This window comes from Sceloporus occidentalis, unplaced genomic scaffold, assembly GCF_023333645.1.
Source record: "Sceloporus occidentalis isolate IW3139 unplaced genomic scaffold, rSceOcc1.0.p SCAF_66, whole genome shotgun sequence".
NCBI lineage: Eukaryota > Metazoa > Chordata > Lepidosauria > Squamata > Phrynosomatidae > Sceloporus > Sceloporus occidentalis.
In genome coordinates this window covers 4,864,581-4,890,807 of record NW_028317046.1, presented here as the reverse complement: position 1 = coordinate 4,890,807, position 26,227 = coordinate 4,864,581, and the positions used below count along the sequence as shown (strand labels likewise).

At 43.7% G+C, this 26,227-nt stretch overlaps 1 protein-coding gene across 1 annotated transcript; it reads right to left on the bottom strand.

The window, feature by feature from the left end:
- Positions 1–9,678: 9,678 nt before the first annotated feature.
- On the bottom strand, positions 9,679–23,314 carry LOC149286930 (A disintegrin and metalloproteinase with thrombospondin motifs 8-like). Its single transcript, XM_089493709.1, has 9 exons — positions 22,472–23,314; positions 16,063–16,302; positions 15,347–15,479; positions 13,846–14,013; positions 11,992–12,290; positions 11,707–11,890; positions 11,252–11,421; positions 10,975–11,150; positions 9,679–10,426 (listed from the first exon to the last, which is right to left on the bottom strand). Exons 1-9 carry the CDS (start codon positions 23,312–23,314, stop codon positions 9,679–9,681), a joined length of 2,961 nt encoding a protein of 986 aa, XP_089349835.1.
- Between the last annotated feature and the right edge of the window lie 2,913 nt (positions 23,315–26,227).

The window sequence follows — 26,227 nt, the reverse complement described above, 5'->3', positions numbered from 1 at the left end:
CTGTCCCCCCCCCCAAGATATGCTGCCACTGTTCTCAAGACACCCGGGAGTCTGCTCTGGTAAGTCTTGGGGGCAGAGGTAAAACGCATCGTGCGGATGTTTACCGCTGCCGGTGAACGTCTGCACGATGCGCTTAGACAATCTCCCGTGCCAGCACCCCCCCCCGTGGAAAGTGCTGGCAGGGGAGGCTGTCTGAGCGTATCAGAGAGTAGGATACGGGTCCCCTGCACCGCTGCGGGGGATCTGTATCCTAACCCTGCTGCATGTCCCGGGCATCGGGCGCTAGACCCCGAATATGGCCAATACGGTATATATATTTGAATTAAAAACATTTATTTTTTTCGCTTGTGGATATCCAGTTTATGCAAGAAAAAAAAACCTTCATGATTTTTTTATTTTTTATTTTGCCATTTGGAGTAGATTCCGTTCATAGCGTTCACAGCTATGTGGAAATAACAACCAAAAATATTGTAATTTTGTCTTTTACGGTTTCCTAGGACTTTTAAATACTTTACATTTATTGTTCTGCGATATTGGAAACGGTTGAGTGTTTGGAAGGATTACCTTTATATTAGGCGCTATTTCTACCAGTATTCCAGAATCTCGCATTGCTTTTGGGCACGGGTCAACCATTTGTCCTGGAAATATTAATATATTGCAATAATAAATCATAATGTTTATTTCTCGTATGATATTTGGGCTCTTTTAGGTTATAAATGTAATTCCTCTGGTTTAAATACAATGTTTCTTAAACATAACCAGATAGTTCTATGGGTTAGAGCCAAGCTCTTTTGGTTGTCGGGCTCTTACAATAATTTTTGCTTGAACAAGAGTGCCCAGGGACCGCCTAGAGCCATGAACTTTATGCGTGTGGACGGTACTCCCTTTTCCCCAAACTCTCTCTCTTTGCCTGGAGTTCTAAAGAAGGGACCAGAGAACACAGAGAACCGAGTAATGTCCGAGAAGCAGCTTTTATACCCATTGTGTCAAAACAAGAAGTGCCTACGGACCAAAACTCTAGTTGCGTCTATGGTTATATAATAAAAATTGGGTTTTTTATTATAAAGTCTAGGGGGATCTCAGAATAACCAATATTTATCAAATATTTCATTGAAATAAAAAAAGAGTAGTGATATATAAAATAATAGCTTTTTATTGAACCAACCATTCCGTTTTGAGGAATTCCTCTGTTCATCCGATGCACTGAGCAAAAGCAAAGATTTAGGGAAACGTAAATCTGTCGAAATGGCTACATTTGGCGTACGAGATACAGACTGTGTTTCTGGCAGCAGGAGAAACGGGAGACGGTGGCCGATCTGTTGTTTCAGTTCACTTGAACCCTTGTTTTGTCCACCCCCCCCCCCAAAACATGTACCAGATTAAAACTGTCATCATTCGTTCAGAGTCTATGGAGAGGAGCGCTAAGTAAATGTTTACTTAAAAAAAGTCAAGACTTTGCTGTAAAAATGAAACGATCAGCACTTGTTGAAAATGTTCTGGGAAACGAGAGAACAGAATGCAGGAGATGTATTAATAAATGATCTGAGAATTGAGGCTGCTCTCAGTGTTATTTAAATCCCCAGTCATCTTGTCAGTGTCTGAACTCTCTGTACGTGTCTCTCTGAAAGCAGCAGGACAAAATTAATGAAAGCGCTCGCTTATTTATAGAGTGCAGACATACTCCTAACTGCCATGTAGAGCACGTGGTGTTATACAGTGGAATGGATGTCCTCTGCTTCCAAGAGCTTACAGTCTTAAGAAATGATGCATATGGCTACTAAGGTTCAAGGCGTTAGTTGAGTAGCGTTAACGCAGCTTAACCCGACTAAGTCAGCTGAAACAATCTCATGAAGTGACGTCAGTTTTGGACATTGTGAGTCTCCTGCGTTCCATTGAGTCATCGTTGAGTTTGTTGGTCAAACTGGTCATCCAGCTGGCAAGCCCTGCATACCTTAATGGAGTTCTGGAGTCACTTGGGTTGAGTCGGCGTAAAATGTCGTTGAGCTGGAAGTTCACAAACATCCCGGTTGCTCCGTTTGGACAAACTCAATCAAGGAGATCGTTGAAACTCAACTAGTTCTTCGAAGCAACTCAATGCTTTGTAACTAAGCACTAAATGTGAAAGAATGAGAGAAGCTCCTCTGCTTCTTCAATAGATAGATCTCCTGCCTATCTTTACGGTAACAAAACAGTTTAATAGATTGTTTGATCTGTCTCAGCACCGGTAGAGATATGACAAAAGCCACTCTTTTCTGATAATGAGCCAGAACTACCGAGAGTACAGAAAATGAAGGGTCATCGAAGAGCCGATTCTTATGAATAAACAGAGACCAAGACTCTACAAAAACAAGTTGCATTAAAATGCGAAAATGTGAATTATTGACGTCGGTTTTATGTCCTTCGTCCTCTTGCCCTGTATCTCTTCTTGTCCGTGAGCCTTGCTGATGGTGGTGAAAAGCACTTAACTCTGGGCTGAAGATGTGTTGATGTGTTTTATAGAATCGCAGCGCTTAGTAACATTAGAGTCTGATTTATGTCAAGAGTTGACGCCTGAATGTGAAGTGGAAAGTTTGTATCTTTCTCAGAATGTTTCTGCAAGTCATCTTCGGTGATCTTTTAACCCTGCCATTTACAAGAGCGCCACGCGTGTCATTCATATGACGCAGATATGTGTTCTCTTCCTACAGAGAATGTTCTCTTTCTACAGACAAACATGTATGTAATGTGTCTATAGTAGTAAAGGAAAAAAACGTATTTGGTTGCCCCCCGGCAAAGTCATTTGAGGAACAGGTGCCGGTTACTGAAGCCTCACCGATGCAGCTCTCCCCTGCTCACTAATAAGAAGTAATAATTTCCTCGTCGCAGAAAGTGGAATCGTGTGCCGTTAACTGCTCCTTTAGAGCAAAATATCAATAATGAAGATAAAATAGCGAAATGAAACACAGAGTTAAGTAAAAAAAATAGCCTGTGTTTCTTGTGATTTTTTTAAAAATAAAATACACAGAAGACAATAAAAAAAATATATTTTTAGCTGGTTCTGAAATGTATTGGGTCTCGTCACAAATACAAAAAACTTGACCTTTGCGTTTTGAGACGTGCAGGAAATTAATCAGTTTCTCAAAATGGAAAAGAATACATTCAAAATGAACGCAGATTATTGAAAGTTATGAAGAAAATTTATAAAAAATTAACTCCCGCTGCCTTGTGCAAAGTTTTTATTATTATTATTAAGCGGAGTCCTTTTTCAGTTATCTGGATATTTAACATGAATAGTCCTCTATGTACGATATGCGAGCTGGAAGCCTCCTGGAGCTCGGAACACAATGGATCGTAGGTTGCAACGTCAGCAGGTTGGTACAGAAGCCACAAACGGCATCTGATATCCTATATGGAAGCCGCTTATTGCTGAAAAGGCTACAAGTAGCTCCCTCGTTTTTTGTCAATACGCTGCTTTACACAAGGGGCATCTGATGTCACCAGGAGATGCCGCCGCTGCCATGCTTGGTCTGTGGTCCTGCTGGAAGAGGCGACACTGAAGACAGAAAAGAACGGCGGCTTGTGCACAGCTTGGCACCATTATGGCGACCAGCAAAGGACCCCAAATGAGCTCTGACCTGAACCGCTTCCTTTTGGGGTGACACTGTTACAGTATCAAAGCCAGATCATAAATCTTTCTTCTGTTTTGAAGATTGAATGTGGTACAGGGGCCAATTATTCATGGAATATCAACCAAAATAGGGTTACCCCAAAAGTTTCTTTCTTAAATGAACTACATCGGCACTCATTTTTGTAAGCGTTCATTTGGCTAGTTCTATCCAACTTTTTGGAGACATCTCCTAAAAAAGTCAGAGGATGAGTAGTACGTTTGTGTAAGGCATGAAAACACGAATGATGCAAGATATAGTTAAGCTACCTGGATACATTTAGTTGCTAAAAGTGTCAGCAGATTTATTTGCTGGCTCTCTGGCATTAAGTGAGTTAACGAGTTTAGCTCCTGGCAGATGAAGCAGGACTAGAGTGAAGTCATCCTCTTAGCATCTGTACGGGTGCCAAGATGCGCGAGGTCAGTTGCGAGAAGCAGGCTTTTGGTATTTAACAGGCAGTCACCCCGGGACAGGGCTATATAACTCTCTAATCCGTCCTATGTTAGCCAAGTGCCATTCCAGCCCCAGCCTTTCTCTCGGGACGCAACAAACTGCACCCACTTTCAGGCCTTTCTGAGCTATGGGAGGCTTGGCAGAGCAGAGGCTTCTTCATTAAATCTGGACTTTATCCGTTATGATCTCATCGCTTGTTCTAGGCTTCCCTCCATCTTATAATTTTTATGTCCAGAACTCAACAGTACAGCATACAGATTTCTGGATAACAGGAAAGTGCAGAAGAGTCTCCAGTAATCACAATATTTATTTAAACTCTTGTTATTTTGTGACCGAAAGCTGTTCGCACACCTTTGGGACCTTGGCGAATAGTTCGTATTGATGGATATATCACAGAATCCAGCTTGGGCCGCGTCCCGAAGACGCAGAGGATCACGGACTCACATTTTAATAATATTACCAGCTCTCTGGATCATGGATACTCTGATTCTTCTTACAAAAACATCATTTTACCAATAGTAGTAACAAATCTTATTTATTTCATATCAATTAATACAATAAGCTCTGGTCAAAAGCTGATTTTTTTTTTATTTGAAAAAAAATAATCAATTTCCACAAGTTCTACCGGCTGTCAAAAAAATGATATTTAAGATATTTAATGTTCTGTTGGTTTCTTCATATTGGTTCTGCCACATTTAGGATTTTGCCCCAATTAAGTATCGCCCTTATATTTGGCTTTGTAGATTGGTGGTGTTTTTTTAATGATAAATGTCTAAGATAACGAAATGCACTGAACCCCCATCCCAGTGTTTTCTCATATTTGGAAATTTCCTCCATTCCTCCATTCTTCCATTATACTTTATGCTATCAATCTGAATGGAAATGATCCTAGTCCTGGATGTCTCATAGATCTGTTTTTAGATAAACCACCTTTCTATGACACACTGCTTTTGTTCACTAAAATGCATACTTAAAATATGCCCTAAACCTGCATATTTTGCATTAAAAGTTGAGCTGCCCCTTTTAAGTGTCACTAAGGATCACCGATGTGCCGGCATGAAATACCAAACAGATAAAAGAGCAGCGATATCACCCAGTACCGCTAGGACTGTCTGATGCGGCCGTGCTCTATCAGTATGAACGCGTATCCTTTCCTCATATAGTCCGGCCGAGCGCGTCTCGTGTGTATTAATAGGATTGGCAGCGAGCGGCGTGTGAATACACTTGTCCTTTGCACTGTACCTGTTTGGCATATAAATAACACAGCGATGATTTGCCAATACAGCGTGAATGCGTGTCTGAAATGATCACCGCTTCTTCTATACTGCTTTTTAACATGGACATTTAGGCTAAAATCCCCTCCTTTTCAGTAATTTACAGCTACTTCATTTACATCCAAAATGTTTTGTTTTCCTAATAAATTTCAGACTATATGACGATAAGAACATGTATGATACCTGTCGCCCCTCCGTGTCCTCGATATGCGAACCAGGTATAAAGAAAAGGCAGTCGTGACACATGTAGAAAACATACTGAACTGTCTTAAAGTATCCTACAGATTTCCGTTTATACCCTTTTTTTAAACATAATAACAGCCTGTAACAATGTAACAATTTAACTTTCACAAGAGGAATCTGCCATTTTTCTTTGCATGGGGGGATGTGATCTGAAGCTGTATTCAGCCCGCCATTGGGTGTTGGGGATCTGAAAAAAGTCTGTGGACCGCAGTGCGCTGATTCCATCATCTAGGGATGGAGGATTCTACCTGATACTTTCATTGTTTATATATGTATTGTGTAAAAAGACATATTCTCAAAATAATGGCAATCCCTAGAAATGAGTGAGCGGTGATCTCTGAAATAGTCATTATTTATTGATTTATATAGCACCATCATATTCTGTAGCACTGTATATGTTCATTGGGTTTGGGGAAGATGGTCCACTGAGGTGGTTTGAAGACCAATAATGACCAGAAGGTAACCCACCCCTACAGCCTGGTGTACAGGTGGCCACCTCCCCTCTTCCCGATGGAGGGCAGATTCTGATATTTCACGTTGATTGTAGAGGTATACATTACTGAGATTGTCGAGATTATTAGTGATGGAATGTTGCCTTTGCACGGTCTTCTCACGCGCCGACATCTGCTGGGTGCATAAAGTTGATCTGAAAGTTTTTAGTTTTTTCTTACAGGAGCATTCATGATACATAGTTGCACAACTCTATGTAACAATTACAATTTATGTAACAAAGATACCTTAGAGGTCCAGAAGATTTATGTAGACCTTTTTTTCTGTTATTCCAATAAATGGAATCACCTTTGAGGGAAAACTGTATCTTCTCTTGGACCATCTATGTCCATTGTTTATATTTTTACAAAATGTCAGACGGCCCAATGACGGGCATTTAATCTTTGAGCAAGATAAATAAATCAATAATTATTATTCTATGCCATACCTGTAACACCCGAGCTCATTTTTAACATCTCAGACCCCTGGTTTGTTTGTCTTGCCAACTTGTCAAACTACAATTCCAATCATACCTTTGATGAAATCATTGCTCATCCCTTCAGTTCTGTTCCTCATACCCTTACGTCTGACCTAGGGTTAGGGTCCATCCCTTATACCCTGACCTCTGACCTGCGGAGTGGGGCAAGCAGGGCATGTGAATTACATTTCATGGCAACTTGTTTTTTACAATGCCAGCCAATGTGACATCTGGCAATGTTTTTGGAATGTCAATCAGCAATATTGTTCCTTACATCTGTACAAAAAGTCAGTATTGTAAAAGTGATGGATCTCCAGCAGGGTCTCTTTACAAAATAGGTACATTCCTTGTTCTGAGAGCCCATATATCAACATGACGTTCTCCTAGAAATAATGATGTTTTTCTCAGGAGTTAAAAGAGAAATTATAAAAAAAAAATACAAAATGTTCTTTTACACGAGGGGAGGGGGGGGGCATGCAAAGTTATGAATCACAAATTTAAATGCTTTGCAAACCTTGGGCCAAACAGTAATGTAATCACCAAGGCTAAACTCTTTGAGATCTATAAATACTCAGAAATTCCCTCCCGCTAGGAGTCTATACTGTAAATTTACCTGAAAATGAACTTTTTGTTAAAAAGTAGCCACCAACGTTTCATCTGCGCTAACTTCTAAAACCTTCCTTATACGGATAATATTTTACCCCCAATTTATAGAAAGCTCTTAACAGGACTACCAGAGGGACTTGATGCTTGAGACATTCATATAGAAAATATAAAGAAATTAATATCCAAAACCCCTCTGGGACTGGGACGTATTAATAAATAATAAAAAAATAAAAAGTACAAATAAAAAAGTTTTTTTTCAATGAGCTTCACAACAAATAACAAAACATTTTTTTAACAAAATTATAAAGTTTATTGATACTTTTTACATTATTATTATTGTTTTTTTGTTTTGTTAAAAAGCTTGATTTAAGAAATCACATTGTCACAAACACAGCAGCGCCCCTAGTGGTCATTCAAGGACAGTGTTTAGCCATGTAATAAAAAGAAATCTATAGAACCATCAGAAAAAAACATAAAATTTTACAAAACGAAGACATCGCCTTAGGTTTAAAAGCATCACATGGTAGACATTACTATTAACTTAAATAATAACATGGAAATGCAAGGTGAATCCTGACAATTCTCCTCTTGTGGCTGGTTGGGTAATTTCTACAAATATTATTTCTTTAAAAAAAATAAAAAAATAATGAAAGTTCATCGACATTAGTAATACCTGAAATGTAGCAAAATGGGGTCGTCCTAATTTTTCATGAGTAAATGTATTTTTGCTTAGAGGTGTGTAACAGATTGCTCCATAATGCACTAAGCTGTAGGGTGACCCCATGTCCTCTATAACCAGGGACATATGTATGTATGTATGTATATATAAAGTATATCTGGCAGGGCAGCACCCGTTTGTAAGAAGCTCTGCCATATGCATTTTCGATACAGGTCCTAAGTTAAAGTCACCCTGCAAAGTGAAAAAATAGGTCTATCAGTGGGACAGCAGCTTAAAGGAATGTCTTGGCATGCACCTTTCTAATAGCGTATGGACAATGGCAGAGTAAAGGTTAATGTTTCTGGATGAGCACCTGATTGCACCTGGACGGCAATGCAAAATGGCGACTGCACAAGCAGAGCGCAGCCCACGCCGCTCTGTTCCCACGCTTGGGAGGGGACACGGGAACTCGCACAAAAAGCCCAGATGTTTTCCAGCTGCTGCGTATAAACTCTGCCCACCCCGTGTTTTATCAGCCAGAGGAACGTTTCCCTCCCGTTAACCGTTTAACGAAAAGAGAAACAAAAAGAACTTTTAATTTGCTCTGGAGCCTGGTCGTGCTGTCTGCATTGCTTCCACTTTTACTGGAATTCAACTCCTACAATTCACAGCCAACCATGTTCGAGAACAAAAGGGATTGATGATGGCTTTGGGTGGTGTGTGTTGAAGTACGGCTTGTGTATCCTGTTCTAGAGCAAAGGACTTGTCAACCGCCGTCTTGGGATAATGGGACTTGTAGTCCAGTGAAAGCTTGTAGAGACAGGCTGAGAGCCCTTTTCTAGAAATAAGGGCAGAATTTGAATACTAATTACGGTTTGTTTGATGCCGCCAGCAAACAAATTTCACTAGTCCAGAATTCAGCTAAAAACAGACAGTTTTGACCAAAATAAAACGACGCAAAAGACTGTATTTAGCAAACCCATATCATTAAGTTTACCAGGTCCTTTCTGTAGCTCCATTTGCTCCAGGGTCTAACCCGGGTCAATGACGCATTTCGGAGAAGGCTCTATAGTATTGATGGGGTGGACAAAGAATCCCAGCTTAATCTACATTGTCAAATGTTTACAGGTTATTGAAGCAGCATAATTCTAGAAGGCAACGTAGACCGTTCTACATCATTCAAATATTTGTACAGATTTGCTTGTTTCTGCAACAGAAAAAAGTAATAAAAAATACAAGTCAGGGTTTGGTTTAACTGACGGCAGACAGACACATGAGAAAGTATTATAAAAGCCATTGAATGTGCGGTAAACTCGTAATACTTGGCAGGCTAATGCAGTGGCTGCTATATAATGTGATAGCAAAGCATTGCGGAGCGAGATATATATACGGCTCCCAATGGCGGCTCTGCGCGGGTGAAAAGAGACCTTTAACACTGCGGTGATACAGAAAGATCAGAGATTTCACTAGTGAGGTAGATTTCTAGCTTTGATCTGGAACACGAAATGTGCCCCGGTTCTGTGGTTAGTCTTTAGGACAGGGCTGGGACCTGCTCCTGTCAATTAGTGCACGGTAGCTCAAATAGCTGCTGGTGGGGCACGTGGACTGTACAGTGGCTCTGTAGGGCTGTGAAACTCGTTGGCATGTCCAGTAAGGAAGAACGCAGAGCACTGAGAGAGTCTGATGCTCCGACCTTAGTTTAATTTATTATTTGTGGGAAGAATAATCCAGGTTTCTTGACTTGGTATTCCAAAATTCAGCGCCCACCAGCTTGACTGAGCTAATATTAATAGCTGCCTGTATGGTTAGGTTATCCCTATAAAGTGGTGCCCCTTAGCACTCGTCAAGCATACAAGAGGTCAGTTCCTCTGCAGGTCTCTTTTTGGGGTCACACTTGTCCGCATCTGTCTCTTTACCTGTGTAGTCTGCACAAAAGACCCTCTTTGTCCGCGTCCCTTCCCCACAGCTCTTAGAACAAGGCGACCAACTCCCTACCCTCCATATGGGACAAGGTAATTTTGAACAGGGTTGGATATCCTCAGGCCTCAGCTCCTGGGAGCACTGGTCGGAGGCTCCACCTTCGACGTTTTGACATTCAACGGTCCTCCTTTGCCACCCGGAACCACACGTCTTGGAGCACTGAGACCAGTCTCCAAACACCCAATTGGAAGTTAGAAGTGGCCTTATCGAGTGGTGGGACACCTTCTCCTTCTTCTTAACCTTCGTCCTTGCATATGGCAAAGCTTTGGGAACGTAGAAAGTATATTTCACTTTTAGCGGGACAGTCTCTCCAAAACCTCGGAGAAGTTGTATCGTTAAAGGTTCAGGAAGGGGGCTGAAGCTCTGGATTCTTTCCAGCTTCGTCGAAGATCCGCTGTATTTCAAAATCGTTCCCTTTAGGTGCAGATCCTGCTCCATCGAAGAAACTACAAAGTCTCCGTTCAGCAGGTAACTTTCATCCGCCTTCTTGATTGCCAAGTAATTGCTATGGTGTAGAAGCCCACGTTCTCTAGACTGCTTGATGTCAATATTTGTAGCTCCCACCGGTATGTGGACAATATCGTTGTATCCGTACCTGACGCTGCGAATACAAGAAAGTGTTTTAAAACTGATAAGCCTTCAATACCCGTTAATGACTCTCATTATAAATCATCATCAATCATTTCATTGCACAGATGAGATTTATCCCACGGCCCCTCTTTTACTGACCAAAAACTTTTAAACAATTGTTTCATTTATTTATCTTGGTTTTATTTCAATCAATTAAATGTAATTTAGTCAGATGCTGAGCCATGCTGTTCTATATAATTTTCGCTATAAATACAGATGGAAATGTTGCTACTCATTAGGTCTTTAGATTTTTTCGTATCAACTTTGATATATAATACTTGAAAGATCTTACGCGGAGCCCTTCTGACTCTTCCGAGCAAACCTTCTGACTCTTCCGAGCAAAAATGTCATTGACGTCAGATGGGGCTCATCAGAAGGACTGCTACAGTGTAACTAGATTAGTACGTGGAATTCTCCATAGACTCAACGGTCAGGGTTCACGTTATTGAATGGCCAAGCTGATATCTGTCATTTCTGGAGCACAACTCGTTAATATAAACCCAACACAACGTTCCTTACTTAGATTTGTTGAAGGATCCAGATATCTTCCTGCAGGTGGATCCGTCTCCACCACACCTGGCGCACTTGTCCAGTTTTTTAGAGGAACCCAGAACGTGGTCACATCCGGCCTTGATACACTGACCCTGGACACACACGGACAGACTCTCTGGTCCACAGAGCGTGCCGTCCACTACCTGCAAGATCATGCGAGGAAGCTAGTGTTAGCGTGAATTGTATCACATGTACATAAACATACGCAGAGGACCTGTTATTCTAACCCCCCCGGAGCCCCTACCTTGGACTGGAAGACTTTGAATTCGCTGGTCCCACGCGCCCGGCACACCAGCTTGCAGCGATCGCGCGGGGACACCCCTGAGTATTTTGGAATCCACTCGAGGGCTCTGCCGTCCACATCGCTGGAGACGCGGTTGTATTTTGCGCACTGCTGTTCTCGGAAGCTCTGATCTGGAAGAGGACAGAAAACCATCAGAAAAGAGACATGATTTTTTAAAGAAAGTTCAAAATGCTCCATTTAACCCCTTATTCTCTCCATTCTTATTGGTTAATGCAGACACTGACATCGGACATCGCAGCCAGATGTATAGAGGAATAAGAGCATGCGAGAGGCGCTGCGCCATTTAGGGTCCACTTCCAACTCCACAAAAGTAAATCGGGGTTCATTCGTTAATTTTCCCCATTAGAGAGAGCGCAGTTTGTACCCCAAAAATCCCGAAGGGGAGGAGAACTCACCCTGCGCGGGACACTCGTCTGTGTTGCAGGATTCGTATAGCACCCTCTGGCCGTTGCAATACCTCCCTCCGTTCTGAGGCTCGGGGCTATTACATTCCCGATAGGAGAAGCGCACCCCGCCACCGCACGTCCGCGAGCATTCGCCCCAGGGGCCCCAACTCCCCCAATTGCCGTCCACCGGCACCTGAAATTCACATTTTACATAAATAAGGGGTCTATTGGCATTAAATCAGCCATAATGTATCAAGCTTCACGGGGCAACAAGACCGACGCGTATAAAATTACCTTGGGTTTTGCATAGCTTTGTTCATCAACGCAAACCCCGTCGAGGCAGAGGCGGTGGTCTCCGCAGGCGGTCCCGTCAGCCCAGTGGAGGGAACCGTTTTTAGTGTGACACACGTGCTCGCCCTCGATTTTACACCACAACTGGGCGCAAACGTCCTTCTGGTGGGTGTTGGGACAGTGCGAGAACTCCTTCCCGAACACCTGGCCACACTGGCTGTCTAAGTCGTACAGGAATAACGACCCGGGAAGATCCTCGGGAAGCTCCAGCGTCACGGTCGGTGCATCCAATAGGCAGCCCCCTAGGGAAAGAACGCAAGAGCTTAACATCAACGAGACGTACCATAGACATATTTTCCAGGCAGTGGGGATCACCGGCAGGTTTTGGTAATCAGATGCCCTCTGACCGGCCTCCGAGCTTTAAAATGGACGAGGATCTGTGCTTTTACCCCGCGGACTCCGATCACAGCACCCACCTGGCCTCCTTGCCACGCCACGGTGATACAAATCCATGGTCCTGCCTCTAATGCTGCCCCTGCCCACCTCAAGCCATGACCCCCAACAACGAGACCCCACTTTGGGCACCCGAAATGTTGGCGGGGTTTAGACAGGCGGGTATTATCATATTATGCATGAGACATGGCATCCAACCTGGGAACTTGGAACAAGAGGTTAACCCCCTCCTTCTATATGCGCCAATTTCTCAGCAGAAAACTTGATATTTTGTGTTTATCAGACAATTTAATAACGAGTTTTGTGGCGGAGGAACACGGAACGCGCGTTACGGCATTTTACGAGAACTATAAAACATCGAGAAACGGTTCAAACATCTGGAGGCCGCTACGGTTTCTATTCCGCACGTTTTTGTTTTTTTAATGAGATAATGCAGTTTGTTTTTTCCGTGTTATCAGTGATTACTGTGTTTCGTGTCTCATGTCAGTGTAAACATGTTTTACTCCCGGCAGGTCACGTGAGCGTTGTCACGGAGCGCGCAGGACATTCCAGCCCGGTTAGTCAGACCCGCAGAGAAGTTTAATTCATCACTAAGTTCAAAAATTCCAGTTTGTGAATCAATGTAAAAAAAAAAAAAAATAATAAAAAGTGTCCCAAAAGCCATTCCCAGGATCTGGAACGAGTCGACTATAATGGGGTTTTTTTTTGTTAATAGAGGTAAAAATGTTTACGTTTTTAAAAATTACTATGAATATTTTTTAAAAAGAAACAGAAATTTCCATCAGATCACCGGATCTCGTCCTTCTCTGATCTCAGCTGGTCCCTGAATTTACGATGTAACTTTTCTTGGATAAATTCTGCCTCCGATACTTAATTTTTACAATTGGAAAAAAAACTAAACTTCTGTTTTTAACAAGCCGATGTTGATTCTCTACCCAAAACTAGACTTCATTAAAGGGAGCTGCGCACCTTTATGACATGGCATCATGGATATGACATCATCGGACAGCTGTCAGGGAGATCTTTGGTCTTCCCAACCAGCCTCCATAGCCTTCATTATAAGAAGCTGCGCACCTTTATGACACGGCGTGCCGGGGTATGACATCATATCCCAGTGCTACGTCTCTTAAAGGTGAGCAGCGCCATTATTGTACCCGGACGCCGACCACGGAAGGGACAGGCAACTGGGGTGGCCCCAAACGTAAATACATCACTAGTCACCGGTGGCATCACTTGCTGAATACATTTTGGGTGGAAACACTCTCTCTCTGCCCCGCCGCTGATAACAAACTTTTCTGCTATGGATAGAACTTTTTGGGCCTTGGACAACATCTCGCTTTCCTGATAAATTGCTTAAAAAGCTCAATAAAACATATTTACAAAAAATAGCATAACCGTTCTTACCGTAGCCGCTGTCGAAGAATTCGGTGAGGTGCATGGCGCTGCACGGAGACCAGGGAACGGATTTGTTGAGCTGAAGGAAAAGAGGAGCCATCAGGTGATGTTGGCCGAGCTCCCCAAATGTTTTCTCGCAATTCTTGGAGTTGTCATGAGGGATGCTGAGGACGTGCGCTGAAAACGACAAGTATGGGATGAGTACTCGTAAATCCTGGTCCTAAGCTGAGTTTAGGGCCACAAGAATGTACTTCAGAGAAAGCTTTGCTGTAATGTAAGGAAGTTTTACTTTACTGAGAGGGTGGTAGATAAGTGGAACAGCCTCCCAGCAGAAGTGGTAGGGACTAAAACAGTAAGTATATGGCTCCTGAATCTAAGACGAGACCAACAACTGATTAAGGTTTGAGTCTTTACAGCAGGAGAAACGGGCGACTAGACGGGGGCCGAATGGGAGATGGGGGATTTTAGTTTAAACAACCAGTAACTGATAAAAAAGTGACTTTTAGTTATTTTGATGTAGATTTTAGCAATTCCTAAAACTACTCTCTGCGAAGAACAAACTGTATGTTTCACGGAGTTCATTTTCAGGTTAAAAAAAAGCATAAATGTTTAACATTTTCAGCTGTTATTCACGTCTTGAAACAGAATTTTTTTAGTACTATTCCTTGAAATGCATCGATCATTCTTTTTCCTCTGGGCATTTAAAAGGAATTTTTCATCAAATTTAAAAAAACTACATATTTTAATGATTAATTAAATATTTCCTTGTTCAGGAGGGGGGTAAAAATTCTTAATAGAAAAATGTTTTTAAATAATGTTGGTTGGGATTTTTTTCTTCTCCGCAGGAAAACATTTTTCTTGCCAGTTACATTTCCTCCCCTTCCATGTTGGCGGCGGCGGCAGCGGCGGAGCGCGGTATAGAGGAGTCGCCACGTACGGCCGCCAACAAGCGCTTCTATCGGGGGGGCAGTGTTACACTCATCATCAGTGTTACAGAAACGATTGCAAAACAAAATATTTGGGTATTACGCATAAAAAAGAAAGGAATGTTCCCAGGTTAAAAATATGTTTAATTGCAAAAGCAATTTTTTTCTTTTTTAGAAAAAATTCTTTAAATTATAAATCATACAAAATAAAAAACTTTTTTTTTTTCTTTTTTTGGAAAAATTTTACGGATTAAAGAAAAATTGTTCTACTAATAAAACCATAAAGTCATTAAAATAATTGCGACATTAAGATTAATTCTTAGAAAAAGCTTCTAGAATGGGATTTAGCTTAGTGTTCCAGTCGCAACCGAGTGGGTGGTAGATTAATGGCACGGCCTCCCAGCAGAGGTGGTAGAGGGTAATACAATGAGAGGGTTTAAACATGCATGGGATAGACATACGGCTCTTGAATCTAAGACGAGACCAACGACTGATTAAGGTTTGAGTCTTTACAGCAGGGGAAATGGGCGACTAGACGGGGGCCGGATGGGGCCGAATGTTTTTAGAAGCACATTAGGAATTACCCAGCTCATGCGCTAATGTATACGATGCCTGGAGTCCATCGTCTTCGATCACGGAGCAGCTTTTGCTGGGGTCGCACACGGTTCCGATGTCGGCCACCCCCAGAGTGTCGCACGACTTGTGTCCGCAGAAATCCTGGGGCGAAAAAATAAATAAAATGAAATAATCTCTCGGCTGCATCGAAGTCACCCAAAGGGCATTTCTTTGCGGAGCTCATTCTGTGCCTTTAAACGTTGCCGGCTGTATAACGTGTACGAACACGAGCTAAATGTGATAGGAATCGCACACACGCCACGGGAATGGCTACAAATCGGGTCCAAATGCAGAATTTTAGGAATTAATATTCTTTACAAAGGGGACGGGAGAGAATACAATGTATCCGCTGAGGGATAAGGAATCAAACGCGCTTAGTCTGTTTTGCTCGATTAATGGCGCATTGCCCCGACCAGCAGCGACGTAGCCACACGGTAACGCCGGGCACGGGGGTAACTTAACCCTTTCCTTCTGGGGGTCCTCCGTGTCCCTCTGTAGGTTAATAGCTATTAATCGATCATTATAATGATTTGTTCTTTGGACAGCCTTCATTACGTATGAGAGATATTGTGTGTTGATGTTATATATGAATCTATATGTGTAACACGTTCCTCTCCCATCTCTAAAAATGCCCCCTCACCCCCCCGAGCATCTTGTGACGATGTAACCCAGGGGGTCCGCGTACCTGGCGGGTAAGAAGGATGGCGGTGTCATAGTGCTCCGAATGGCGGTCACTTGGTGGATTGAAACCCTGCTGCCAGTTACAAAAGTTTCTCAAGGTGAGGCCAGCGTTATCCGAGACGTCCGGCCCGGCGTCTTCGTCCTCCACCACCAGGACTTTCACCACCACCAGACTCACCGAATTCTGGAGGCTCGGGTGCTTGTAGATCCGGGCGGCAACGGACATGAGGGTCAGGAGATGGAGCTGCGAAAGAACAGGAACCCTGATTATCTCGGGGGCCGCCGGACATCAATAGCGTCCCGTTTACCGGCAAATTAATTAGAACCCGAAGAGACATTCTCAACAATGAACAAAAAATCGATACATTATCGTGATACTTTTACGAGTCATTATCGTTATAATCATATTATATTATTTTATTATATACTTTGCTATAGTAAAGATTTATTTTTCTTTTTTTTGTCTGTGTTTGCCTTGGAATGGGAAGTATAAAGTTTTACGTTATTGAGAGAGTGGTAGATAAGTGGAACAGCTCTCCGGCATGGGTTGCAGAGGTTAATACAGTGAGGGGATTTAAACACGCATGGGATAGACATACGGCTCCTGAATCTAAGACGAGACCAACGACTGATTAAGGTCTGAGTCTTTACAGCAGGGGAAACGGGCGACTAGATGGGGGCCGAATGGGGCCGATCTGCCGGCAGGTTCTGTGATTTTATTGCCTTGTCTGTATATAGTTACACAAGATGAACTGGAGGAAGGAAGTGAAAAGTCCATCCTGGGTGTCTTTACCTGCAGAGAACATGCGCAGTTAGAGTGCTGGGTTACTGCTTTATGTCCCATAGATCGGTACAAACAGCTCATCCCCAGAGGCTTCTGCCGTAACACTGAAAGCCAAAGCCAATGCGTCTTTACACCAGGTGGTGCAATTTTCCAACTCCCATCACCTTCAGCCAAATGACTAGAGCTGCATTCTAGCAGGAAGGCTTTAGCATTTTCTCTCTCTGACACTTGCTGTGAAAACTGTCGTATTGGCAAACTTTACAAGCAAAAAAAATGTAACAGAAGAATGTACGAAAAAAAATCTGACTTATTACCTAATTCTCGAAATTTCCCAAATTTCACTCAAAAATGTATCCCAAAGTTTATGACCCTTAATGCTGAATAATTGTAATATTTTGGACGCGGCTATCAGCGTTTGGCTCAAATATAACCAGACGGATGTGTAATAACCACAGGGTTGGATAATACATTACAAAGTGCTGCACGTCACACTGAAAGGGTTAAAGCCAATTATTGCAGAATAACGTTATTTCACATATCGCTGCTAAATAAATGCTGCCGCCGATGAAAAAAGAACATTACGGTCGCTTTTAGAGATTGTGTGTGTGTGTTGTGGGATTTGCATGGCTTTAAAGGGTTAATGTGTTCTTGCCTCTACATCCCAGGTAATCCAGAGGAGACACAGAGACCAGTCTGGGAGCTCCAACTGCTGTAACAAGGACCTGGTTTGGCATTAAAATGAATACCCCTTAGCCGGGTACCAGTTTCCAAAACGTTTCACCCTAAAAAGGCGATGGAGGGGATACATTTCACCAAAATCAGCTGGAAAGAAGGAGAAGTATTTCTACAAAACTGTGTGTTTTACTCTCTTTTCACTGTTATCAGTGTTAGCGTGCTTGTGTTTCAGCATGTGGTGTTAGAGTGCGAGTGTTTGCTAGTATACGGTGTTAGCGTGCGTGTGTGTCAGTGGATAGTGTTAGAGCGCGAGTGTATGCTAGTATACGTTGTTAGCGTGCGTGTGTGTCAGTGGATAGTGTTAGAGTGCGAGTGTATGCTAGTATACATTGTTAGCGTGCGTGTGTGTCAGTGGATAGTGTTAGAGTGCGAGTGTATGCTAGTATACAGTGTTAGCGTGCGTGAGTGTCAGTGGATGGTGTTAGAGTGTCAGAGGTGAGGTTAGGGTTGGTTGTGAAAGGGAGAGGTGGGAAAGAGGTAGTGTGTGTTTGTGTGTATAAGTGTATGGTGTGAACGTGAGTAAGTTTGCGTGTTAGCATGTGTGTGTATTTTATTTACAGGAGAGCTCTGAAGAAATACTGGGCCCGGGCGCCACTAGCCCTAGGCTCTCCCCTGAAACAGACCATTAGAAGAGCTGAGGTTATAACTTATACAGAGAAAGGGGCAGTGAGGGCAGTAAAGCTCTGGAATCCACGGCCAGATGAGGATTGAGACTGCAGATTCACCCAGAGATACTTACTGGCCGCGGGGCTTTCTGAGCACATCTGTCAGGGGCTTAAGAAGGTTTTATTTGGCCTTTTATTAAATAGTTGATAGAATGCAGGAATGTTACGTTTGGAGTCGATATTCTTTTATCTGATAAAATAAATTGAATGTGGATTTAAGTAAAGAATAAATTATCAGAGAGAAAACAGTCTTTATTTATCATCAGTATGGAGCCGAACTCTCTGCATTTTAACCCTTTAACCTCCAGCGTATTGCTTACTCCTTGGTAGGGTGACCCGGAATGGATGCCCTCGGCTGTAACCATGAAAGCAGGTTCCTCCGGGTTTGGCTGCAGAATTAATGGAGGGCCTGGAACCTGCCATTGATTACGCATTTTAGATTTCCGCTGCTTGAGGCTGAGATACGGGGGGGGGGGGGGGGGTCAGACATCTCAGCCAGGCCAAAAGATAAAGCGCCCCTGGATGGGCAATACGATTCCACGTAACCGGCAGTCCGAAAAGGCTTAACAAAATATCTTTGCTCCGGCGGTGACGCGGTTAATTGGCGAGACAGAAGCCCCCGGAGTCACCGTGCCACCCACCGGCAGGGCTATTATATTTCCCACAGGGCTGCAATGGGGGTGGGGGGGTAAGAAGCCGAGCCATTTAAAAATAATAAAAACCTTCCAAGGCGGTCTCTCTGCTCTGTCTGGGAATTGCCTGACTCTGGAGCTATAGTCGCGCAGGTAGGGGGTGACGAGCCATAATGGATGTTGGATCCGTTCACTGGATCCTTTGTCACGGGATTAAAGAAAACCTTTGGGAGCCAATTTCGGGGAGCGACCCTCAATGGCAGAAGCGCCGCATGGTGCTGCAACATTAACCCTTTAGGGGTCGCCGGGGTGAACGCCACGTTGCTTCTCTATGTGTGTTGCGTACTCTCTGCCATTCAATGCGTTAACGAGCCGTTGTCATTCATTATATGAAACACCCCGCACGGCGCGAAATAGGAAATAAATGAAGATCTTTAAGAAAACTGTGGGAAGAGGAATCACAAAGAACGGAATTAAACCCCAAAGTCTGAGCGGGGCCTGGAAATTGGCTCCTCGTCCTGCTGACGTATCCTCCACATTCTAAAGAGGAGTCAAAAGAATTCTAAAACCCGTTCTACTGACTTTTATAGTCTCAGCTCGTCTGGGTTCTCTGTGACTTCATCAAAGCGTTAGTACAACATCATGGTTGACACTTTACAAAAAATAAATAAATAATAAATAATAAAAAAAATAAAATATATATATATCAATATATATATAACAATAATATATTATTAATAATGATATATTGGTAATGTTACTACTATAATATTATTATTAACAATATAACAACATTATTATTATTGTTATGAACACAATAAAAATAATAGTAACAATAATAATAATAATTAACTCTATCATATTATCTTTCATGGTTAGAGATCATCCACAATTTTATTCTCTGGTGGAATCAGGCAGGGAAGATTCTGGCGAGATTGGTAGAAAACAGATCCGAGGTTTGATCCCCAACATTTTAGGAGCCCCGGCTACCAGAAGGCTGGGATCTGCCATCCTGAATCACCCCACAAATACTTTCTGATTGTATTTCTATTCAATGGACAGGTGGATAAAGGGTTGAACTTTTGAGCGCATTCACATCTCTTGGAGGGTTTTATTCACTAAACTGTGAGTTTCCCGGCTACCTTCTTCACTATATGCATTAACCCAACTAAACCGCCCCTGGATGAAAATGTACATTTTCTGTTTAGTTGGTATAGCTGCTGAATCTAAACAAGAGTTTGAAGATGACATTCAGGAAACCTCATTTTGCATAAAAGCAAACATAAAATAATTGACGTTTCCTCTTGAAGTACCATAATATTGATATTAAAAGTGCTTGTATTACAAAATTGTGTGTGTGTGTGTGTGGGGGGGTACTGTTAGCTGGTCATTAAAGTCATCCCACATGTAATGAAAGAAGTTTTACTTTACTGAGAGGGTGGTAGATAAATGGAACAGCCTCCCAGCAGAGGTGGTAGAGGGTAATACAGTGAGGGCATTAAACATGCATGGGATAGACATACGGCTCCTGAATCTAAGACGAAACCAACGACTGATTAAGGTTCGAGTCTTTACAGCAGGAGGAACGGGCGACTCGCCGGGGGCCGGATGGGGCCGATCTGCCGACAGAGTCTGGGTTTAAATGAAAATGACGTTTTAGTTCTGACAGGGAGGACAGCGCGCCTCGGGATGAAGGCTTTAAGTGAACCGGTAAACGAGGAAGTCTGGTTTCCTTTTTCGTGCCGTCGGAGAGGAGTCAGAGACCACAAAGTATCAGAAGAGACCACATCAAACACACAACGCCCCGCAGGCAATCGCCGGCTGCACCGTCTACCCCGCGGACGGCACCGGCGCTACCTGCGACCCCCTCGGCGGATACGGTGCGGCGACGCCGTGAATTACACTCGTGTGAAGTTAGTTGTTTCTTTCTTGCTGAAGCCGCTGCCAAAAAGCTCCAGCCGGTCGTTAATCGGGAATCCGCTGAGGCTTCCCAGACAGCGAGCGTTTCACCTAACCCAAGATACGCAACCCGACATCTGCTTCTCAAATTTGGGAAGGGTTTAGTAACACGTGGGCCCCGCTGACAAATCAGCAACTATACCAACTAAACAGAAAATGTACATTTTCATCCAGGGGCAGTTTAGTTTTGGGGTGGGCATCTCCCGGACTCTTTAAATCCTTTGCTTAATTCCTCAGCTTTGACTTTGAGTCGATGTCTATGTTTCTATGCCTCGTCTTAGATTCAGGAGCCGTGTGTCTATCCCATGTATGTTAAAATCCCCTCACTGTATTAACCTCTACCACTTCTGCTGGGAGGCTGTTCCATTTATCTCCCACCCTCTCAGTAAAGTAAAACCTTCCATTCCATCGACGCTGGACAATAATGGTGAATATTGGTTCTGCCCGGGTGAAGTGGGATTTAAAGTTCTAGCTTCCTAACGGCTTCTGAAGTATTTTTCTGTGGTTCTGGTGGGGTAACCCGCACGTATTTACCTGCATAGCTATTTAGGGCACATCAAGCTCTTTGCATGGGCTTTTTGGATGGGGTAATTTTTCTCTACTCCCCCCGGCACCAAGGATTTAGCACCCCCTCTCCCCCTTTTACTTTACACAAACGCTTGTGTAGCTAATTTGTCAATCAAAGAGGTTCTACAGCAGTTTAGGGTTTAAAACGCAAACATCCCTGGGATTTCCGTAATCTCCCATGGTGGTAACATCAGCCTGGGGGGGCAATTGGATCCTTCCTATTCAGGTCATTGACCCCGCTGGGAACAGTGTGACCCCTTGTCTGCTGCTAAAGAAAAACGGCTTCCTAACACCTGCCAAACCCCCCGCTGATTACCCGCATCGCTACCGCAGGACTGGATTACCGTCTGCAGGCTGGAAGGTTGGGGCCACCGTGATTCCCAGGAAACGCCCCGGAGTATTTATTTAGACCGATAGTCACCTCAACGCCCCCCCAACGGTGCAGCCGAGACGCCGAGGTATACAAATATTTCATCTTGCACCTGTGCTGGTCTGGATCAGGGTAGTGGGAGTTAGATTTAAACAACAGGCGAAGACACGTTAATTGTGTGTGTTAATTACGTTTAATTAAGTTTGCTGCTTGGTGAGAAACAGGGATGTATTCACTAAACTGGACGGCACGTAGGCTGACGCAATGTGGCACATTTCATAATCCCACAGCCTTTGCATCACGAAGGGTCGGCCCCTGTGAGTATCTCCTGCAAGGGCCAATTTGGCACCTGCTTATCGCATAGTCAAGTCAGTGAGATAATCTGGTGGATTTAGCTGACATTAAGCAGAGGAAGCTCATCAGAGTTGACCGCGCACGATATGTATTATTATTTATTGCCTTATGTAGCGCCATCATATTCTGCGGCGCTGTACAATGGTGAAGATGAGATATCGGATCACATCAAGGTCACAAGCAGCTCGCTGTTTAGTGAATGAACCCCAATAACAGGTGCGGTTTTGGGGCTACATCTGCTGAGGAACACCTTGATACTTTGTTTCCAAATATTTAGAGTAACAATGACAACATGGACACTCCCCCGGGTATCGCTAGATCTCATATAAAAACAGGTATCTTCTTACCTTTAAATCTTCTCCATAAAACTGAACCATAGAGGTATCGGCCACCAGCAGGATCTCCACGAAGCGGTCCACGGACACAAACCTCCGATTCCGAGGGCGAGCGGCTCTGCTTCTCTCCGTCCCGTTTTTGGATTTCTCAAGGGTGGTCCAAGTCTGTGTTTGCCTTTGGGAGATGTTGGGGTTTCGGTCTCCTCTGCTTCCTTCCAGCGGACCTTGCCCTTGTACGTCACCCCCATCCCTTTCTGATAACCTGGGTGGCACCTGGTCACCATCATGTGGCTCCTCGCCTGCATTGAGGTCCTGTTTCCCCCCTCTTGTGTTTTTTATCTTCTCGCCGGATGCACCTGCTGATTTTTGCTCTGGATTTTTGATTTCTTCTTGGTTATTTTCTACAGTTCTGCTACCCCAACTTTCGGTGTCTCCATTCCGGGCTTTAAAAATGAGGTGCTGACCAAGTGGCCCTTGACCTGTCCATTTGTCGGTGGGTTGGATGATGTAGCTGTCCTGACCATGGAGGAAAGCACCCTGTACCCCTTTACACATACTAAAAGCAGCAAAGGGCTCTTGACTTGAATAGAAACAGCTCCTCAGACCATCCACACCTTCCTCCTCCTCACCTGCCCTACGAACACGTCCAATGTTCACCCCAGGTCTTAGAAAACCATCATCTGGATTAAGATGGAATTCTAGATTCATCCCAAGAGTGGAGAACCTCAGGGTCATTTTGCCATTTCTGCCCCGAGTAATCTCTGGCGTGGTCACCTCTCCTAAGGGCACTGCCAGTGTGCCCGGGTACAGAACCATGAGGATAACGGCAAAGCCCTGGATGCAAAGGTGGTCCATGGCAACCAAAACGAAATTCATACAACTCACCGATAAATGATACCAAAAACAGTTTGGCGAGAATGAGGGATGCGTCCAATTAAAAGTGTTTCATTTACAGTAATTTACAAAGTTCTATGAGTTGAAAAGTGCATCAAACATCAATTTCATTTTAGATTATTTGTAAATATTAAAGAAAGTGGAATTACTCACTATGCTTTAAAAATAATTTAAAAAATGTCCAATAAATTCAGTTTTATATTAAAATAGATTTCAATGTCACATCCACATCCAATCCCCCAAAAGCATTAGAAGAAAGAAAATCAAATCTGCAAAGCGGTACAAAGCAGCAATTCAAGGTGAATTCTTCTGCAAAAGTCCCCCCAAAGTCTGCTTTTTGGGGGCATGAATGCTTCACTCAGAGGAGATCCGGAGAAGCTGAGTCCCAAGGGGTCAGAGAGAAGTAGCTGGACTGGGAGGTGATGGGCTTACTGGTGTCTCCTGTCTCTCCAAAAAGTCGCAGGAGGCAGAGCCACTTACTACCCCTACTTACTACCCCTACCCTCCAGATCTCATGCCCCTTCTCTGTCACTTCCAGAAAGTTGCAGCACCAGGGCTAGAAGGGAAGGCTCCCAGTATATATACTCAGCTCTCCCCACCCCCTGAGAGGGTTATTTTTGATCTTTAGTTACTCTCCCCCTCCCTCTTCTCTTGTCATAGAGGAGAAGGAGGAGAGAAATTGTAGAAAAGGAGAAAAACCCCTCCACTTTTTAACCCCTTCACTATCCCATGACTTGTTCAAACCCTGTGCTCCAGGACCTGCAAATATGGGTGAGAGATACATTGTTACTGAATGTGCCCCATGATTCTGCAGAGGGGTAACTGTAACAGAGCTTATGGTTAACCCATTCAACGCCACCACTCCTTGGATAGAAAGCCTGAAAGTTAAGGGGGCAAAAAACCCCAAAAAACATACTATTTATTCCAGTGTTGTTGGTATATATATTTTACTACTATCCTTCTGCATCTAGATTACTAAAGTGTGTCAGTATTGGGAGGAAATATTGCTGGTGTTTGAATTCATGTGAGTAGACTAGAAAGGGTTAATGTTTTCATGGCCAAAGGGGGCATATAATACATTGCAAAAAAACAAAATAAAAAAAATAAAAACAAGAGGATGAGCGGTGGCAGCTGAAAACATACTTTCACCCAGTTATTCTTATTAACAATGTAGGAGAGGATCCTGGAAACCGAATGGTTAACCTAAGGAAGGAACGCTATTGGGGTGATTGGTCACCAATATATATTCATGAGGATTTTTATGTGAGCTCACTCTGGACAGTAAAGGGTTACATAGCAAAACTATATAGCAATATGTAAGGAGCAACACTACAACGCCTATTATCCTTTCACTGAAACACACATCATCCTTAAGCATTTTGATCTAGGAGTACAACTCCCAACACCCCAGGTCACCAAAAGAAATGATAATGGAGCTGACTTGTGACGTTGGAGTGCAAGAACAGTTGGATTGAAGTCTTGCAGCCTGCGCTATGTTGGTGCATTCCCTATTATTTTTCCAGTCTGGCTGAGGCTGATGGGAGTAAGTGTGACACTGCAGTCTCCCAATGCTTCATGTTTGCCCCTTTTGGTGTGAAACCCAAAATAGGTTGATTTACTTGTTTAAAGATGGACTTGGGGGAACTCCCAGGGACCCCCAACTTAGAATCCAGAAAAAGTTGTTGCTCATTACTGCTAAACGCTGCAGCATGCTTCCTAAAAAAACGCCCCATTGTACAGCGCCACGGAATATGGTGGCGCTATATAACTCAATAAATAATCACACAATCATTCCGGGGGTCGAGGAGCCATGCACCTGAAACGTACCGATCTCCCGTTAAACAGGCTGTGAGCTGCAAACCCTGCCGACCACCTGCAGGGTAATAACTCTCAGCCGAAATATCTCCCCCCCCTGTGACTCAGTATGGTGAAATAGGGTTCCTTTAACCCGCTCCGTAGAGACATTTCTGAAATGTCTGCCTCGTATCTTGCAGTAAATCTCCCAGGGGCAGGATTCCTGGCCTTTTCACGAGCCGGGGTGTTAATTCTCACCCCGCAGCAGTTTAACGGCAGCAGATTCGGGGATTTTGTGATAACGCGGAGCAAACGCGTCCATTTTGGGGCCGAGAAATTGTTTTTCCCTAACGCTGGTTGCGCAATACAGACACATGTAAAGCAGGGTTGTTTAAGAACATTTTTGCATTCCCTGCTGCCCCCTCGTGCCGAGGGGACCAATTAGAGACGTTTAACCGAACCGTCTACCCCCTTTCGCCTTATGGACAGCGTCTGAAAAGCGCCTCTTAACCCTCCGAGTGCCAGAAGGGTGATTGAAATTATTGTCTCGATAAGGAACGTGTGCTTTTCCTTTTATATTAGTTATTAACTGTTTCAACGCTGGAATATAAAGGAGCCATAATGTCCTCTCATCGGGGCTGCTGGTGATCAACGGATGTGGCCGGTACAGAGACTGAGGACGCGGGAGGTCTCTGGCTGGGCCTCCAGGAGATACCAATAAAATTTCATGTGTAATAGGCACATATTTTCCCCATCACGGGGGAGATTCGCCAAATGTAAAGTGTTTTGGTTGTGGAATAAATACACACGAGATGCTACGGAGACAGGAGAACGGGGCAACTGAGATAGGATGGACATGGCTCCGGCGGCGGGATGCAGGGGACGATGGCATGAGAGAGAGAGAGGGAGAGAGAGAGAGAGAGAGAGGGAGAGAGGGAGAGAGGGAGAATGGCAGGGTGCAGGATGGGATGGAAAGGAAGATGGAGTCAGGATGCAGGCCAAGAGAGGACGACAGAGACAGGAAAGGAAACACAGCGGGAGAGAGAAGGACGGAGACAGGTAGTAGGGTGAGAGAGAGAA

Excerpts from the sequence above, each read along its gene's own strand:
- LOC149286930 (XM_089493709.1), bottom strand. The coding sequence starts at position 23,314 with ATGGACCACCTTTGCATCCAGGGCTTTGCCGTTATCCTCATGGTTCTG. Across the intron at positions 15,480-16,062 it reads CCATCCTTCTTACCCGCCAG|GATTTCTGCGGACACAAGTC; the intron begins GTACGCGGACCC and ends TTTTCGCCCCAG. Across the intron at positions 11,891-11,991 it reads AAAGCTATGCAAAACCCAAG|GTGCCGGTGGACGGCAATTG; the intron begins GTAATTTTATAC and ends TGTGAATTTCAG.